Raw genomic sequence first — 18,699 nt, 5'->3', positions numbered from 1 at the left:
ATAGGACTCTGCTTAAATTTATAAAGTAAGTGCACAGATATCTTTTTTTTTTTTTGGTTTTGGACTAATTGCTCTTCATTTTTCTTTATGACGTTATGAATTTTCTCATCAAAGAAAATCGAAATTATTTTGTTAAGATAATCAACTCAGCCATCAAGTAAAAATGACTTCACCCTGGTTGTTTCTGCTTAAAAGTAGTATTTTAAAATGTTTTTTAAAAGTTAGGGACACAAAGTGGATGATTTCCAGGACAAGCTCAAGTAAGAAAGTAAGCAAATAAACTAAATTTAAATGGATGTGTAGAATTTTCATCTCAAAAATACACAAAGCTAGCTATCAATTATCAACGAAATATGGTATATTATTGGGCCTAAATACATCTTTTCAATCAGCTCTAAAGCACTATAGCAGCTACAAAAAGAAAATGGTTAGCATCATAAAAAAAATTGTTTTAATTTTTTCTCTTTCTTTAAGCAAAAATTAATTACCCATTACAAAAATGTTAACCAAAATGAGCAGTTTATTTGAATTGAATGAGTAGTTTTGGTCAATTATAAAAAAAAAGCTATGTTTTTATTTTTAGATACTTTAATCAATGATATGAGTGTTAGGGGAAATTAAGTTTATTTTAGAATTAAAAGAGAGGAGAGTAATAATAGTAATATATTGTTTACTCTGTTGTAGCTTAAATTTGCTAATGATAGCAGATATAGTTAGTTAAGAGCATCATTTTTATGAAAGAATTACGTATACAATACCTATAATAATGGGGGAAATGGTACAATGGGTACCATTGTAGAAGGAAATAGATTAGGTTTATTTGTAAAAAGGGTTTTTGTGGTTGAAAGTGGCAATACATTTTCTGCCTTTGGAAAAGGGGTTTGCTATAAAATAAACAGGTGCTGTGTGGCTGTGTTTTGAAGTAAAGACTCAAAAGTGAGCAGAGCTCTGTTTTCTTTCCAGGATGGGGTCCTTCTTTGCTCCCAGCCTCCCCGGCATCAATATCCTTCGACTCCACACCTCCATGTACTTTCAGTGCTGGGCCGTGATGTGTTGCAACGTTCCCGAGGCCAGAGTCTTCAAAGCTTCCAGATCAAATAATTTCTACCTGGGCATGCTGTTGCTCATCCTCTTCCTGTCCACCATGCCGGTCTTGTACATGATCGTATCCCTCCCACCATCTTTTGATTGTGGCCCCTTCAGGTCTCTTGTCTTTGAAATTTGAATTGGGCAAAGTGTTCTTTCAGGGGTAGAGGTGGGAGTGGCCACTCATTGTATAAGATAATTTTTTTTCTCCCAAACATTGGCATATTTAGTTGGTAGAAATGAGATTCTTTGGGTATTCAGGCTCATGATGTGACGTGGAGATTCTTAGACAAATCCCATCTATTTTCTCATTTGGGAGCCATAAAAGGAAAAATAACTTAAGGTGCTCCAGGCTCTGCCTGGGTAAAATATACATGATGAATCTGAGCTGTTTCCAAATTTGGGAATAGCCAAGAGCAAGGTTTGATTACGTTGGTTTAAGAGTTTTCCTGATGCTCGGCTATCACATCTGGGCATAGTCAGATGTTGATACTGCTGACATGGACCACCACCTTGGAACAAAAATAAAGGAGATTGCCCCACATGTATTCTGGGGGATGGAATCATTATTAAATAAAAACGAGTATAAAGAGGATCATACAATTTGTGACCCCAAATCCTACATGTTATTAAAAAAAATTAAGAATGTTCCTCGTATATATTCTCCTGAAGTATCACTCAAGTCAGTAATCAAGCGTCAAGAAGGATCTTTGATCCACATCGGACTTTTCTACAGTTCTTCATAACAGAGTTATCTTTATGACACATATCAGAAAGCAAATTCCTTGGAATCTGAAGGATAAGATCCCCTAAAGGGCCTTAAGATCTACCACTTAGAGTCTTCCACATTCCGCCCAGAATCCTCACATATTGAGGCACTGGTTAGCATGCTTTTGAGCTATTTCTCCTTTTCCATGAAAGAAATGAGAATGTGAAAACATGGTGCTGTATGGCCACATATAATTTCCCCTTTATGCTGCAGACCCAACTTATTTAATTAAAGTCAAAAGGCGTGTTGCCCACAGACTATTTTCACTCTAATAATTTTCTGAATTATTGATTTACCAGAAAAGAAAGAAAGAAAATGTTAAGCCAGCTGACAGAGCAAAACTAGCTGGAGTTCTGTCATACTCAGGAAACTGAAGTTAACAAGCCCTGTTATTTCATTGCGTGTGTGCACGCGCGCGCATGCGCATGTGTGGTGTTTGCAAGTGGGCTGAAATAAATAATGCAGACAGTGACATCTGGAGACTAAACATGAAATTACAGTCTCAAAGAAGACATTTGTCTTAATAAATCCTTAATAAATCCCATAGTCCAAAGTTCAAGAGATAAGCTATTCAAAGAGTTTAGTTAACTGCAAATTATCTGTACAAATTAATATCTAGGATAAGTTTCAGGTGTGCTTTTAACTTTTTAATTGGAAGTTGATCCTTCTCAATAAAATGTAGTAAAGGACCTTAGCTGTCTGTAAGCGAAACCACACAATGTAAACACAGAACTGAGTAGTGGTTACACAGATGTATTCAGATTTAAAATATTACTGAATTAGGCATGTACAATGATTGCACAATTTTAGCTTTTTAAGCCCTAACTCCTCTGGCTTTCTTTATGTCACACACTGAGTTACTCTGACTTTTAATGTAAAAAAAAAAAAAAGTTTGTATCTAAAGCATAGTATCTGACTTTGTTCCAGAATTTTCTAATTTGAAAATTTAGGCAAAATTACTGCCTGTATGAGTAATATCACTATGTTGAATCAAGGAAATTCAGATATTTTAGTGGAATGCTGGGAAAGAGGTATCTCCATGCTATTTAGATAGCAAATTTTTTCCTGTCATTTTCCTAATTTTGGACCAAAAGAATGTTTAGTTTGCTCATTTGTTTTAACTCCAAATTTGAAAGGATTGTTCTGCTCTAGAAATGAGGTGAGAGAGCATGTGTTAGTAGGATCCTTACGGCTGGCTGTCCTGAGGAATTCTGAGTTTGGGGTGGTTTGCCTAGCCTGCCTGGCAAAGGTTGGCTGACCCTGTTTTGATCTTGGGTGGGCAGCAAATTGGCAAACATGAACGTGAAGTAGGTTAATGGAGACATCACAGCAATGGCCAGTTGATCTCAGGTGCTGGAATGTTTTTAGGTGAGATGGCTATAGTACATGCATCCATTCAGCAAAGCCATTGGATGGAATATTCTAGTTTATTCTGGTTTTATAAGACCTGGCTAGGGAGGGTCAATTTTCCAGGAAATTATTCCAATGGGCTAATAAATGGATTTACTTTAAATAGTTAAACAATTTAAAAACTCTTTCTTTGATATCTAGATGAATATAATTCTTCTAATTGTTCCATAACATTTCCTGACACTTGATGTTTTTCCCCATCTCTGCCAGTAATTCCAAGCAATTTGTAGTCCTCTAGGTTGTCACATACCTATCTCCCTGCTTACATTATGCAATTTTATTTTTTATGTATTTATCTTACTGCAAAGATAGTATGTGTTTGTCTTAAAAAATCAGAAAATCCTAGAGACATTTTAACATGAAAAACAAAAACAAAACAAAACAAAACAAAACAAAAAAACACTGCCCATAATTCCAAAGGCCTGAAATAACAATTCTCAACATTTTGTCATTTTATGATCCGATTTTCCTTTTATGCAGATTTATTTTTTAAGTAAGCAAGACCATACACTAGGTGCATGTTTATTAGAGCTTTAAAGGCTAACATTATATTGTGACAATGTTATTACATTACTCATTTGCAATTGTACTTGCTGTCTTTATTTTCCTTAATAGTCTAGTTGACTTCTAGTGATTGAGGACAGAGTGATTTTATCTCTATGAGTCCGGAACACAGTAGTGTGCTGGTTGATAATTTGAGTTAATAAATGAATGATGACCGCTTATTGTGCACAAAACACTTTAGGAGATGTAGGATAAATCCATGTACTAAGCATAGATTCTGATCCTGGGGAACTTACAGTCCAGCTGGAAGATGCATCCTCATAGACTGTTCTAACCTAGAGTGGATGGAGCTATGCCCACAGGAGAACTATTGGCTAAGTGCAGTAGCATATCACTTGAGCCGATAGTCACAGACAACTGGAAAGAAGTGCTGAGAATATTATGAAATGGAACACTCTGGCTAAACTGGCAGGAGAAGAGATTGCCAGGGATTTGTAGATGCTTCTATAATTTGTGTATAATGAAGTGATCTGTACTTCTTTCTTTGGTAAGAAAACTGACCTGGAAAAAGGTATCCAAGAATCCTCAGAGACTCTAGTGACTTTGCAGTGGGTCACACTGGCTGCTAAGAAGACTTTTGTGGGTAGGAATAATTTTGTAAAATTCTAGTCCCCTCCCCCTACCACATTTGTCCAATGTAACCTGAGATGCTGGAGAAGGGAGGATTGATTGTCTTACCTCGTCCGGTCCTCCTTGCCTACTCCTTACCCTGTATTCAGTATATGGTTGGGGAGGGAAGAGTATGGCCACTTAGAATGGAATGATGAAGAAGAAACCTTACTAGAATAAGTTGATGTAATCTTAAATTATCTGTAAGCTTCATTCCCCCTTATGTATTATAGGCCTTGCAATTCATGTGTAGGTCTATTTTGTGAAGTGAAACTTGTACCTCTGTCATCCAATGTCTCCTGTCAAAATACTTGTAGTCACTCTGTTGAAAGACAGCATTAGTTAGATCAGGAGAAAAAAAAAAATCTGATCTGGGAGAATGGGTCATGTTCATTTAGTAGTTGAAAATGTTTCAAGATTGAAAAAAAGGAAAACCAAATATCATGTTAAATGTTACACCCACCTTTATTCTTATAATATATACAATTTGGTGACACACAACCCAAAATTTTTTCTGAAAATTACATCTTTTCATAGTAGAATCAATATGCATATAGAGCAGAAAAAATAATTTGGCATAATGAATATTAGGTTATAATTCTGGATATTCTATAGTCAGGACTTCTGCTGTAATTTTCCTAGTTTATTGAAGCTGATTCTCAACCTAATGGGTCTCAGAGGTGAAGTTAAGCTGGTATTGACTTGGGCCTGTCCTGGAAGAGAATGACTTAGAGGCAAACGACTCAGCCTTCAGTGTGGTCATCTATTAACATCTCTGATGAAGGAGGTCTGGTGAAAAAGGTGATGAGAGCTATTACATGGAAAGACTTATTGGATTATTTGTGGATTTTATTCCATTAGTCTATTCCTTGTGCTCATTTCCAAGGCTGATTAAAAACTAAATATATTGTTTACTCAACCCAAGGAGAGCATTCTCCTACAAGAACAGCTGGCTAAAGGGCAGACTTATGAGCTATTTACAAAATATTCTGCAAGAAAGATCTTGGAAAAACAGTTTTAAATAGTCTTCTCCTAATGCCGTGGTTCATTTCCTAACTGCCTTGACTTATGTGTTTGTGTTGGGATAACATCTCTCATATCTCATCTAGATATTGACCATGTGAGGTCAAAGTATCAATAGCTGTAGCTAAACATCAGATTCCTAACCTCAAAGAGTACTGGACAGTACTTGAGAAAGATTTCTAGTTTTCCTGCTGTAACCATGGTTTTCCATATGTTTTAAATAAACTAACTTCCCTTTTTTTTCAGTGGCAAAAATCGGATGTTTGAAGTCATTGGAGAGACACTAGAGCATGATTTCCCAAGCTGGATGGCAAAGATCTTGAGACAGCTTTCCAACCCCGGGCTGGTCATTGCTGTCGTTTTGGTGATGGCGTATGTGCTTTCTCTCGTCATGGCTTTTGTAACATTCTCCCTGGCTCTGTTTAAGTTTCAGCTTTTTCAGGTTTCTTGTTCTCCCCAAGGGCTGTGCTGTAACCTAACCAAATTCAGTACTGATTACATGGTGGAGAGGCTGAAATTCATGAGCCGTGTTCTGATCCTATTGGATGTAATTCACAGCCATCTGCGTCTGCCTTGGCCTCCCTAGGATTATAAGATTTGTTCCCAAGTAACCAAAATAATTATCAGTAAACAGCTAAAGCAAGGGAAACGTAAACGCTAAATACTAAATCTAATCAGCACGTTGAGCTTCCCCACACGACCTGGCCCCTACTTCTTGTTCCATAAAGCAGATGGCTGTGAATATACAGAAATGATGAACCTCTAGTTAATATTCCCCTTGGGGTCACTGTAGGCTGCATTTTAGGGCTGAGGGCTGAAGGGGTCTTAAAAATTACTCTTAGAGTTGTGTCAATAACTGTGTGTCCATGATGATAGAATCAGAGGATTGGAGGGTCTTGGAAAGATCCCTTTGTATCCCTTCAAAGTTGGAAGTGATTTCCAACAGGGAACGTGGCAAGAGACTTTTGTTCCCATAGAGCTTTCATTGGCTTCTGACTGTTGGTGCCCACAGATAAACTCACCTTGTAAGTAAAACTCCATGCTTGCTGGGAAAGAGCCAAGACAAGTGCCCTTGGCCTTCCTTTCAACCCCCAGCCCCTCCTAAGTCAAAAGTCTGGAACTGCCACTACTCTTGGTCAAGGACACTTCCAGGGATACTTTAGGAACAAAATTGATGCAAAGGGTTGAGTTTGCTTAAAGTTAAAATGAGGAAATCACAGGGGAAAAACTCCTAATGGTTTGAAGTAAATGAGCAGGGTTTCTGACCCAGTTATTGTTATTGTTAGGACCATCATGGTCATTCTCACAGTCACAGCCACATAAGGTAATTTTATAAATTAAGAAACTGACTTACAGGAGTAATGTGATTCCCCCAGGTGAGAAAGATAGTGAAATGGTCACAGTAGGATTTAAACAAGATCCTTAGACAGTAAATCTAGTGCTCACTCCTTTATACCACAACACCTTCTATGAGGGAGAGCTAAGAACCTGCAGGGATAATGAAATAGCAAAACAGACTACTGTTAGACCTTACAGACCATGGGGTGGTATTAAGAATCAGACAGTAAATCTCTGGCACAGATGTGCTAGGAAATGACCTGCCGAATGCAGCATGTTTCACCAGATGGCCCTTGAAGTGATCATTTTCTTTCTCCACATTTTTATGATAGGTACAGTGGCTTCCGAGAGCATGTTAATAAGTATGCTGTGACCTTTGAGAGTCAGGGTCCTTAGTGGTAGAAATGAGATCTTGCTTAAAACACACACACACACACAACATACATGTCAGATTTTACTATATTCTTAATTTATTAAGAGACAGATTTGTTTTTAAGGAGTGACATTGTTCGAGTGCCCCTATCTAAAGATTTAATAGACTGTCTCAAGAGTGTGGAAAAGGAACTAATGCTGCCTTTATCCCAGGCACTATCCATTCATTGACTCGTTTAGTTCCTACAATATCCTTAAGAAATTGGCTTCATTAATCATATTATCCATAGGACATAGAAGATCTGCCTCCAATCAAGTGGCTAATCAATGGAATTCAGCCTCATATCTTCTTATTCCCCCTTCTTATTTCCTCCACCCATTTGCATCACCAGAGTTTAGGATCAGTGGGAATGTCAGGACTGGAAGCCACTTGTCAGGGATGGTGTAGACCCAGAACCAGCACACGTCTTTTAAATGGCCAGATAGTAGATATTTTAGGCCAAGAGGCAAAATTGAGGATCTCAGTACATAACCATTAAAAGATGTAAAAACCATTCTTAGTTCATGGGCCATACCAAACAGTCTGGGAGCCAGATTTGGCCTGGAGGTCATAGTTTGTGGACCCTTGGTACAGACAGCCTGGAGGAGAGCTGGGTCATATGAGTGTCAGATATATGTCCTAAAATGTTGAGGTTTTGATGTAAAACCCAAATTTCAGCTTATTGCCGATTTCATTGTTTCAAATCCTGAGGTCTCATCTTCTACTTTATGGGGCCCATACAATTGGCTTGGCTTTTTATTGACTTTAATTGGAGAATGTTACAAGCATTTTGAATTTCCCCAATGGATCATATTAAATCAGCTTGGATGGTGTGTGGCTATCTGAGCAAAGTTCAGGTTAGTTCTCTGCAGGCAATTTCATTCCTTTGGAGACTAAAAAATGATTTGCGAGGAGTACTTATTTAAGGTCCATTGCAAGGCAGGAAAAAAGTGGTGGATAAATAGAGAATTCCACAACTATAAATGATTTGTGAGATCTTTGAGTTCATCCTCCAAATCAAGTGACTTTTTAAAGAAAATGCTTCTAATATACACACACACACACTCACACACACACAAGTATTCAGCACCTATATGATGCCAGATATTACCCCAGATGCTTTCATGTATGTAATTTAAGTCAAACTCCCATCAGTCACATAAGAGATAAACAAATCCAGCTAAATCATTTCAGTAATTATGTTGCTAGCAGCAGATGGCTCATAAAGATTATTATCTGGCATGTTGGTGAGTAGAGGAAATTTGTTCGCTATCAAGTTATTTGCAACAAAGAGCAATATCAGTTATCTTTTTTTACTGTGTTTTTTCCCTTTATTCATTTTGCGTTCATTGAAGATGAGCGTATTTATTTTTATAGAATTGTATGGCCAGAATTTGCTCTTTCTTGAAATGTAAATGTCGTCTTAAATCCAAGAATATTCCTTTATAAAATGTTTTCTTTTTGAGGGAGAGAGAAATGCAAACAATATATCCATGAAAAAAAAAAAGTCCATGTTAACTAACTATGCCCATGAGGATTATATTCTTAGTTGTAAAGGCCAGAGGAAGCAATTTAAGGCAGAAAGTCATTTTCCTTTTTATTGGATGTGTTCTCTAAACTTCTGTAGAGTTTCCATATTCTTGGATGCCATTGCCATCAATTTAAAAAATTACTTTTAATTATAATTTAAACTAATTTTTAATACATTTTCCAGGAGAAACAAATATTAGACAGTGTGGAATAGTGGTCAGAGCTTATGGCTGTGGATTAGGAGCCTTTGGGTCCAATTTTCCAGCTTCAGCCCAGTCACTGTGTAATTCCAAATGCATTTCTTTACCTACCTCTCTAGACCTCAGTTTTTATCTACAACAGATGAGTTTTAGGGTAAAAAATATCTTAACGTACACTGCCATGCTAACATTCTATGATTTAGTTAATGCAAATTTAAGAAGAATCCTGAGGAACTAACAAGTACCATCAATTTTATTATTATTTTTTAAAAAACTTAGTTTGACCATCTATTATCTCAACGCTACTGCCAAGGGCCAGAAGTCAGCAAATCTGGATCTCAAAAAGAAGATGAAACAGGTAGGATACACTGTATTTCATAGAAAAACTGTCTTTATTAATGTCAAGGAGTAGAAAACACCAGGAAATCTAATTTTCTTCTTTTATCCTTTTTTTATTGTGTAGCAAGCCTTGGAGAACAAAATGCGAAACAAGAAAATGGCAGCTGCACGAGCAGGTTGGAGAAACGTTTATGTGTGCAATTTGTATTTTTCTACCAACAGTACATCCTTCCTTTGTGTTTTTTTCTGCAAATGGGGCATTTGATGGAAAGTGGTATTATTGTCCTGTGAAAATTGTTCCACATCCTAAGCATTTGATTAGACCGTCCACCTTTTTGGTCCTTCTCAGGCAACACGTCTGGGGGATCTGGTTGTTTTCTAGTGGGAGAACAAAAAAGAAATCAGGAATGTAAACTTAGCAGTAGTAATAAAAAAAAAAAGACTTTGAAAATTGACAAAAGATGAAGAAAACACTCATATACTCACATACTTATGGCAGATACAAATGCAGAATCTCTCCTGCTCATTTTGACTATTTTTATACATAGAAGGGTACATTGGGAAGATCCCAAGTAGGGCCTCAGAGCTCACCCCGGTGGATTGCCAGAAGCCTTTTCTAATCCATTAACCTTTCTTTTTTTAACCTCCTTAATTTTTAAAATATTAGAATAAATAAGACTCCTATTTGCCAAAATTCGTGATAGGCTTTGAGTTCCCCATGGAAAAGTGATACCTAAGAACCTTGATGAGAATTTTTCTCCACTTCTTTTTCCTCATTGCTAATTTTAAAACTTTTCATATTAGGAGGACTTCCACACTCCCCTTGCCCCATCCCCCATCCCGGCCACGAGTAATAAAAAACTCAACTCAAATTGGTTTAATTAAAAAAGATAAATTTATCGGTCCACACAAATGAACATGGAAGTGGTGTGTATGGCATCAAGACACTTTTTATCCTAATTTTAGAACATGGTCAGGGCCAAGCCCATTCATCTGTGAATCTCTCAAGACTAACCTCCTTTCATGTTGGCTGACTTTCATGGCAGCGGAGATGGAAACAGCAACTTTCAATGCCATGTCCTTAGACTATGATACTCAGAAAATGTGATTTGGAGTAGCTCCCTTGGAAGAACAAGGGAACTTCTTTCCTGGAAATCCCCCAGTGTCTCCTCCTTTCAGATTGGCCCAAATGGGTCATGTGTCCACCTCTGAACCACTTGCCGTGTCTTGGTGGTAGAGTGTGATGAGTTGCTGGAGCCACCCTTGGAGCCGGGATTGATCAGATTCCCTGAAACACATGAAAGGCACTGGGGAGAGTACATCTACCTAAGAGAAGGGAAAAGGTGGCCCCAACAGCATGTGTTCAAGACTTTGTTATGTTGCTTTCTTTTGCTTCCTTGTTTTATTGTTTTGTTTTGTTTTGTTTCCCCTTCCTCTCTAGCATGCAGAAGTGTAAGATCAATTGCTGGGTGCTAAAATGGAATGATTATAGTAACTTAGCTATCACTAGTGTTTGTATAAAACATTTCAATTTTATCAACGTTACATGTGTGCATAATTTAGTTACGTAATTCTACAATGTTTATTACATAAAACTGTTGTGAGGCCCCCTCCCACAAGAAATGCACTTACGTGCCACTCGTGCAGAAAAGGGCAGTTTATTCACTCCAGCTGGCCAAGGAAGAACGACATCGGGCTTTGGTCTTGCAGGGTTTTTAAAGACAAAAACTACATCCCGTTGGCACATGGGTTTGTCCAGGTGCACAAAGCAAGCTAGGGAGCTAGGTCACAGAAGCCAAGAATGAGCCATTCGAGCAGTCAAGCATACAAGTTTTCATTGTGTATGGTTCCTGTTCCCATGTAATAATTCACTGTGTATGGCTCCTGTTTCTATGCAATTGTTTTTTGTTTCTAAGAGAAAGTCAATGGTTTCTCATGTGGGGGGCGGGGGGGTAGTCTGCAGGTCAGGCAGGGGGCAAAATGGAGTTACTTAGGTTAAGCAAGCAATTCTACAGAAGCAGATAGTGTACATTATGAGGGTGTAGGGAGCTCTATTTCAAAACAGCATCTCCTTCCCTCCTCCGCCATTGTGCCCTCTCGCCATCCCCAACCTCACACACCTGACTACCCAGAGACACTCTCAACTCTTTTAGTTGATTCTTTAGGTATTTATCTCCAAATTGCATATATTTGTTGCAATTTCTTGACTTTTTAGTTTTAAGTATTACCTATTAAAATTGTTAACTACAGTGGAGATAAGAATTAGGCTCTTTTTTATATGTTTGCCCCAATCTCTCTACACATTCTGCCTGTATAGTTACATTATTACTTTGGTTAGGTCAATATACATTATTAAGGACATGTAACGTTTTCATGGCTGAGCTATGCAGTAAACTATGACTACTTGTGCATACTTTTTAATTTTCTCAGGATTCATAATTTTCTCTTTTTGAACATTTTCTTACTTTTCTATGTATTTATCAGTGATTCAGTCTCTAAATCTCTGCTATTTGTTGAATTATACTCTCAATATATTAGATGTATTGGGTTTTCTATGCATTTCACTCACTTGGAGGAATCTTTCCCAGAATCTTCTTAGCTTCTCCAACGTCAGCTCGTTCCTTTTATGTCTGGTGTACGACTGCCATCCTTTGATTTTTCCTCATGGCCATCCAGAAGTATCTTTGTCACTCCATCCTGTTTTGGATATCCTGCTATCCACTTTTCCTAACTTCCATTTTTTTGGGTTGCTCACGTTTTAGGGAAGAAAGGGAACATGAGATAAATTTTCTGAGATCTTACATATCTGAAACTTTCTTTTACCCTTCCTTTCAACTGACAGTTTGAGCATAGAAAAAACACACCTAGTTAGATTAAAAACAATATTTCTTCAGAATAATATTTCTTCAGAAATTTTCCATAGCCTTCTAGATTCTAGAATTGCTAATGGAAAGTCTAAAGGTATTCTGATTCTTGATCTTTCTTGAGTGACTTGTAGTTTTGACTGTTTTACTTACCTGGAAAATTGTAGAATCTACTTTTTATCTCCAGTGTTTTGAATTTCATGATGATATATCTTGTGTGGATCTATTTTTACTCCTTGTGTATTCATCAGTGGGCCCTTTCACTCTGGAAACCTGCTCTTTAGTTGCAGGGAATTTTCTTGAATTGTTTGTTGATAATTTCTTTCCACCCATTTTCTCTGTGGCATTCCTATTATTTGAATATTGGGCCTCTTAGATTAGTTCATCGATTTTCTTACTTTTCTTTCTTACACTTTTTTTGGGGGGTCACTTTGCTTTATGCATAAATATTTCTTTAACTTTAATTTTCAGTATTTCTGTTGGCTATTTTTTAATTCTGCTATCATAATTTTAATTTTCACAAGCTGTTTTGTTCTCTAATTGTCCTTTTTATTTAAATAGCATCCTGTTTTTGTGTAAAGGCTGCAGAGGCATGTTTTGTCTTTATGTGAATATTAATAACTTTTGAAGTTTCTTTGCATTTTATTGTTTCTGTTTTCTCTAAGCTGCTTTGTTCTTTTTTTTTTTTTTTCCCCCTCCCAATTGGTCTCTGTTAAAGCCTTTTCTCAGCTGCTTCGTGATCCTTGGTGCTCACCTCATATTTCGGGGTGGGATTCAAAGGTGGGTTTGGAAGCTTTAAGCATGTGGGTAGGACTTGTGGACAGATCTTCACTGGAGGGATCTCCTGGGCTATTTGATGAACCCCCATGTGGATATCTGGGCTTTTCCTCTTGGGCTGATCAGATTCCACAGAAAAGTCACTTTCATACTTCCAGCTGGAGAGCAGAGGGTTTGCCAAGCAAAACTGCAGCACCTGAGTAAAAAAGAGGGCACAGGTCCCAGCGTTCAGCCCATAAATGCTCACTGCAGCCCATGTTTTCACTATGGTACTCCTCATAGTCTTCTAGCCATGAACATTTGTTTTACTCTTTCTAAAAAATATTCTTCCAGTCTTCTGCCAGGATAAAGAAGGGGGCAGTTACCATTTGTGCCAAGTGGAGGAGTGGACCTGGGCCTCTGCCTGCTTCTTAGAAGGACAGCTAAAGCTTCTTCTTTGTGTTGGTGCTTCACTTCTAGAGGTGTGGAAGTTACCTGTTGCTGTTAATTCCTGAGCCTTTTGGAGATTTTTCTGTATAAATTATGTTGCTTCCTCTCTTTTCCCTCTGCTAGCTTAGCATTTCAATTTGTTAGAATTAAGTCACTTACCAGTAATCTGTCTGCTTTCCAGCTTCTCAAATTTCATCATTTCCCCTCCTGCTCACTTCTTGCTTAGGTTCTCCCCCTCCCCCCAACCCCCCACCTCCCACCAAATATCTTGACTATCATGTTTGGGAGGAGGCAAAAGTTCAGACCAAAGCATTTACTGCCACAGCCTAGACAAACCTCCATCTTGCCTACACAAGAGGGGCAATAGTTTTATCTCTGTCTTAGCTCTGTTCATTCCATAGTGCTTACCTGGGCTATTGTGTTGAGATGGAGTCTGGAATGGAGTCCGCCTTAGAGGGAATCAATTAGCATGATTTAGTTGTGGACGACGAGGGGGTGGAAGCATGTACATGACACATACTGGCAATGTGTTGCTATAACAGAAATACCTGAGACTGGATAATTTTTAAAGAACAGAGGTTTATTTGGCTTACGATTCTGGGACAGCTGCATCTGGCATGGGCCTCAGGCTGCTTCTACTCATGGTAGAAAGTGGCAACAGCCAGCAGGTATAAGCAGATCACATGGCAAGGGGAAGCAAGAGAGAGAGAGAGAAGGAGCCAGTGTCTTTTTTAGCAACGAGCTCTCACAGGATCTAACAGAGCGAGAACTCACTCACTAGCCACCCTCCCCCAGGGAGAGCATTAATCCATTCATGAGGGATCCGCCCCTGCGACTCAATCAGTTTCCAACACTGCCACATTGGGGATCAGATTTCCACATGAGTTTTGGAGGGGACAACTCATCCAAACTCCATCATCACACATACTGGCATTGCTTCTGTATCATTTAACATTATCAAATGAGTGCTTAAAACGGGGAGTAGAAAATTCTGACTTCTAAGATCTGAATTCCAGTGAAGACTTATTGTTATCTTTATTGTTCTAAATAATGATACAATACTATAGTATGCTATTTATCAGATATTTTCCCATAATGTGTACAGCCACTCAGTAAGTACCTACTGAATATCTACTGGATAGTGAGGAACTCTCTTATTGGAAAAATTTGAAAGGAATGAATTTCTACATTAACTACATAAGCAGTCGTGAATAAGTGTTACAAGAGAAAGCAGAACTTCCATTTTCCTTTCTTTAGAATTGGTGAGGACTTTGTAAAATAAGAGATATAGAAATATTTTGAATGTAGCAATGCTAAATATGATAGCAAAGTGGAGCACATTTGGAAGATATGATTTCAGGCCACCATTGAGCACCCTGAAAGCTAAATTTTCATTTGCTTCTTCCTCATTTTTTTTCTCTCTCTTTTTCTCTCTTTTGAAACAGCTGCAGCTGCTGGTGGCAAGTAGCTTCCATAGATATCCTGGGACCCAGGAGTACTCCCGTCTTGCTGTTTAAAAGTGATGCTTTATGCGAAGGCCCAGAGAATGAGCATGCATGGTTGCTCCTTCCTTGTTCACCCCGATAAATCATCAAGGTCATGGTGCTCAATCCTGGGCATCATCAGTCCACCTTATTCCAATTTAGGGATTTGTTCCTACTCTACCACTTTCTCCCCTGCCTCATTTCCCTGACATTTTTCCTAATAAATTAAGTATAAAAGTTGAGTGTGACCCAGCAATGAAGATAACTGGTTTAGTTGGTGGGTTAAAAAAAAATTGTTCATATGGACTCTCATTTTATACATTTCCTCTGCCTTAGTTTTCTTGAACTGGGAGCAGAAATACTTCACCTGTTTTTCTTCTCTGAATTCAAAATTTTCTGCATTATGTACTCATTGTAACCATTCACTAACTCACTTTTTGCAATCAACACCTTGTTTTCTCTTTTTTTTCTACCTATCTCCCTACCCACAGCCTCCACAAAGTACACACAAGACCTTTTTATTTGCTGCTGTATTCAGTATGAAAGGGATAGGGGCTTTAGAAGAAAAATCCTAAGTGAATTAGGGGTCTGATTAGCATTGGGTTGAAAGTCTCTGATCTAGCGGAAGTACATGGGTCTTAGACGACCGAACTCTTTATGAATTAAAAAAAAAAAAAAGACACTGTAAGGGACTGGTGATCCATCACAGTCTGTTCATTTGACCTATAATGATCACAACCCCTGAGTTTAGATTCTAGTATTCTATAGGTTGTCTTTATTTTTTGTTAAGGTTACGAAAATACACTTTTATGGCGGCTTTCATTTATAGATGTGTTTAAGCACTATTGCTTATTTAAAATTTGAATTGACTTTGAATAGTAACACTAATGCCCTCTTGCTGTGTGACTTCAGTTTCATTTCCTAACTCACAGCATCCCTTTCCAGAGCTGAACCAATTTGCCTGCAATTCCCTGCAGTGGACTTGCTGATTTTTATTGCACTGTCTTAGAGTTTCTCTTTCTTTTCAATCTTCTACTGGCCATAGAAAGATTGCGCTGTTCGCCAGCCAATTTTAGACTTACTTCCTCTGGTCAATGTTTTTCAAATTAGCTTCCATTCCCAATGATATCACTCCCCAGAGTCTATTATTTATATTGATTTTCATATAATTTGCAATGGTTCTTTATTGTTTCTTGTATGCATGGATTACCTTTTCTATCCAGATTGTAAGCTCCTTATGAGCAGGGATCATATCTTTTAACTCTTTTGTATGCCTAGTATAGTGCTGTGCACAGGTAGGCACTGAATAAATGCTTGTTAATTAAATTGAATCAATTTAACTTACAGCAGTTGCATTATGAAACAAAAACTTCTGTTATATGCATGAAAAATGTTTCTATGGTATAAGAAATGAATTATCTGTTGATAGGCTGAGTTTATTATCTCATTAGATTATAACGCAGATGAGTGAATAAAGCTACTGTTTATTTCTACTTGGGTCATTTTCACACTGTGTGGTAATAAGATTAGAGAATTAATTTATTGTGTTGACAAATTTACAATGTGATGGTTCATAAATCCCCTTGCTCTTGACCTAATTTATAAGGATGACAAGAGATGACAAACTGTTCCCCAAAACAGTCATGTCCTAAAGGCAAAGTACTTTTAGAACAAATATTAATGTTGTAAACATTCAGACATGATGAGCCAAGTTTTAATGTTTCCACACATTAATAAATAGGATTTTTGTAGCACCTTTTTAGTCTACATAGTGCTTTTGAAAATATTTCCAGATTAGGATAAAGATGGCTGGCTTCTGATCAAGATGGTGGAATAGACGGTCTTCGGCATCTCTCTCTCCCAGAAATCACCAATTTACAACTATTAAAAAGCAGCTACAGCCAAGCTGGGGCCACTAGAGCTCAGGGGAAGAGGAGGAGAGACCTATGGAGTGCATGAAGGCAGGAGAAGCCACGATGAGAGAAAGAAAGGATTGCTCCCACCATTTTGAATCCTGGCCACTTGAAGCCTGCAGCTAGTGAGTGCACAGAGCAGGAGCTGGCAAAAGCCACTTCTGTGCCATTCAGATGAAGTTGCTTGGAGTGAGCAGACGAGAAGACGGCATTGGTGGTCCTTAGGTCAGCAAGACCACTAACAGGGTTCCCATGAACCCACATAGGACCGAGGAGCCACAACAACTGAAAAAAAAAAAAAAAAAAAACCACTCAGAGGCTGGTGAGTCATCACAAGGGACTGATGCATGGTCCATCCTATGGGCAGCATTTAGAGTGCGGGTGGTGGGGGAGAAGGTCCCACAGGGAGAACATTGGGACATAGCATGGACAGCTGATCTGCCTCCAATCAGCAAAGGCCCACTCTGTGTAGACTGGTCAGGAACATAGAACTGCAGGGGAGCAGTTTGCTGAAAAGACTGAGATCCAGGCCAGAGTTTTCATGCAGCCCAGGTGTACCATATCTCACAAGACGGGAAGTACCAACAAAGTCAACCATTAAACCTGAGCTGCACAACAAGCCTTCCCCAGGGAATCAGCAGCAAAGCAGCAATTTAGCTCAAACACAGGGTTCAAGTGCTGGTACCCACAGGAAATTCCCCCATTTCAGAAGTAAGCAAAGGGCAACAAATTAATTCCAGTGAAGAGTTTAAGTGGTGGGAACAGCAAATGATCCCACACAGAACTGAAAGAAATACAAAATACCCACAGACGAGAGAGAAAGTTTAATATTAACTAGTAAAGGTCTCACTTTACCAATGATCACCTGTAAAACCTAGAAGGACTGGAAGCTCTTGGGGCCCCCAAGCCAGGGAGGGGAGAGGGCTGAGGGCCACAACCATGCCACCTGACACCTACAACCAGCACAGTGACAATCACCGAGCCACTACAGGAAGCCTCCTGGGCTTCTGAGCTGGGGCAATAGGGGGCTGTGGGCTTTTCCCACACCCCCTTGACATCTGCATTCAGCCCAGCAATAATCAAGCCACCACTGGAAGCCCCCTAATCTCCCCTGCTGGAATGAGGGGGCTTCCACAGGCCTCAATCATGCCCTCCCTCCTTCCTCCTTCTCCCATCCTATTTCCTTCTTCCTTCCCCTCACCCCTCCCACCCAACTGCTCTGCAGCAACATCTTAGAATGTAAAAACAGTTGGAGCCAGGGATCCACCCCTCCTCCCACAACCAGACAAGCAGCATGCCAAAAACACCACTTCCACATGACCACAGCCACCACAATAGCCATGGCTGCAACCACCATGCATATGGCCTGCCAGCCACTTGAGTGCATTGACACAAGGAGAGTCACCAGCAGAGTCCAAAGAAAAGAAGAGAATGTCTTACTCCACAAAGCCCCTTCCAGAGTGATAAAAGAGGCATCTACTCTACAGTAATAGTGGGGGACCTCAGCACACCTCTCTCAGCACCGGACAGGTCATCTAGGCAACATATCAATAGAGTAGCTGTTACTCTTTCAGAAGGAGAGAAGAAATCTAGGGTTATCAGTAGTGGGAGGGGGGAGCGAGAGGGGGATGGGCAAAAATTGGACAAGGGACATAAAGAATAAGTACAATTTATAATAATGTATATGCTTATAATATTGAATTGATCAGCATATGTCAATATTGAACCCCCAAAATGTGTATAATCAGTTATGATTCAATAAAAATATTAATTTTAAGAAAACAAATGGCTAATTCCAATCCCCCCCCCAAAAAGAAAATGTTTCAGTGTAACTATATATACAAGAATTTGAGACTGTGAATGCCACTTCCACAGCTGTTTTATGACCCTTCAGAGAATAGCCTTGTGCTAGGATGATCTGATTGCTGTGGTTTATTTCTATATTTTTAGAA

General features: G+C 38.8%; 1 protein-coding gene across 1 annotated transcript in view; it reads left to right on the top strand.

Annotated features, from left to right (window-relative positions):
- TMC1 (transmembrane channel like 1) overlaps nt 1-14,818 on the top strand; it is a 188,278-nt gene extending 173,460 nt beyond the window's left edge. Inside the window, exons 16-20 of the mRNA XM_063080407.1 lie at nt 964-1,203; nt 5,708-5,833; nt 9,221-9,299; nt 9,405-9,456; nt 14,796-14,818. Of these exons, the coding sequence (XP_062936477.1) occupies nt 964-1,203; nt 5,708-5,833; nt 9,221-9,299; nt 9,405-9,456; nt 14,796-14,818 (520 nt within the window). The remainder of the gene's footprint in view (nt 1-963; nt 1,204-5,707; nt 5,834-9,220; nt 9,300-9,404; nt 9,457-14,795) is intronic.
- Nucleotides 14,819-18,699: the final 3,881 nt, after the last annotated feature.

Source organism: Cynocephalus volans, chromosome 16, assembly GCF_027409185.1.
Source record: "Cynocephalus volans isolate mCynVol1 chromosome 16, mCynVol1.pri, whole genome shotgun sequence".
NCBI classification, from domain to species: domain Eukaryota; kingdom Metazoa; phylum Chordata; class Mammalia; order Dermoptera; family Cynocephalidae; genus Cynocephalus; species Cynocephalus volans.
The sequence above is the reverse complement of the archived record's forward strand: the minus strand, read 5'-3'. Positions and strand labels throughout refer to the sequence as shown.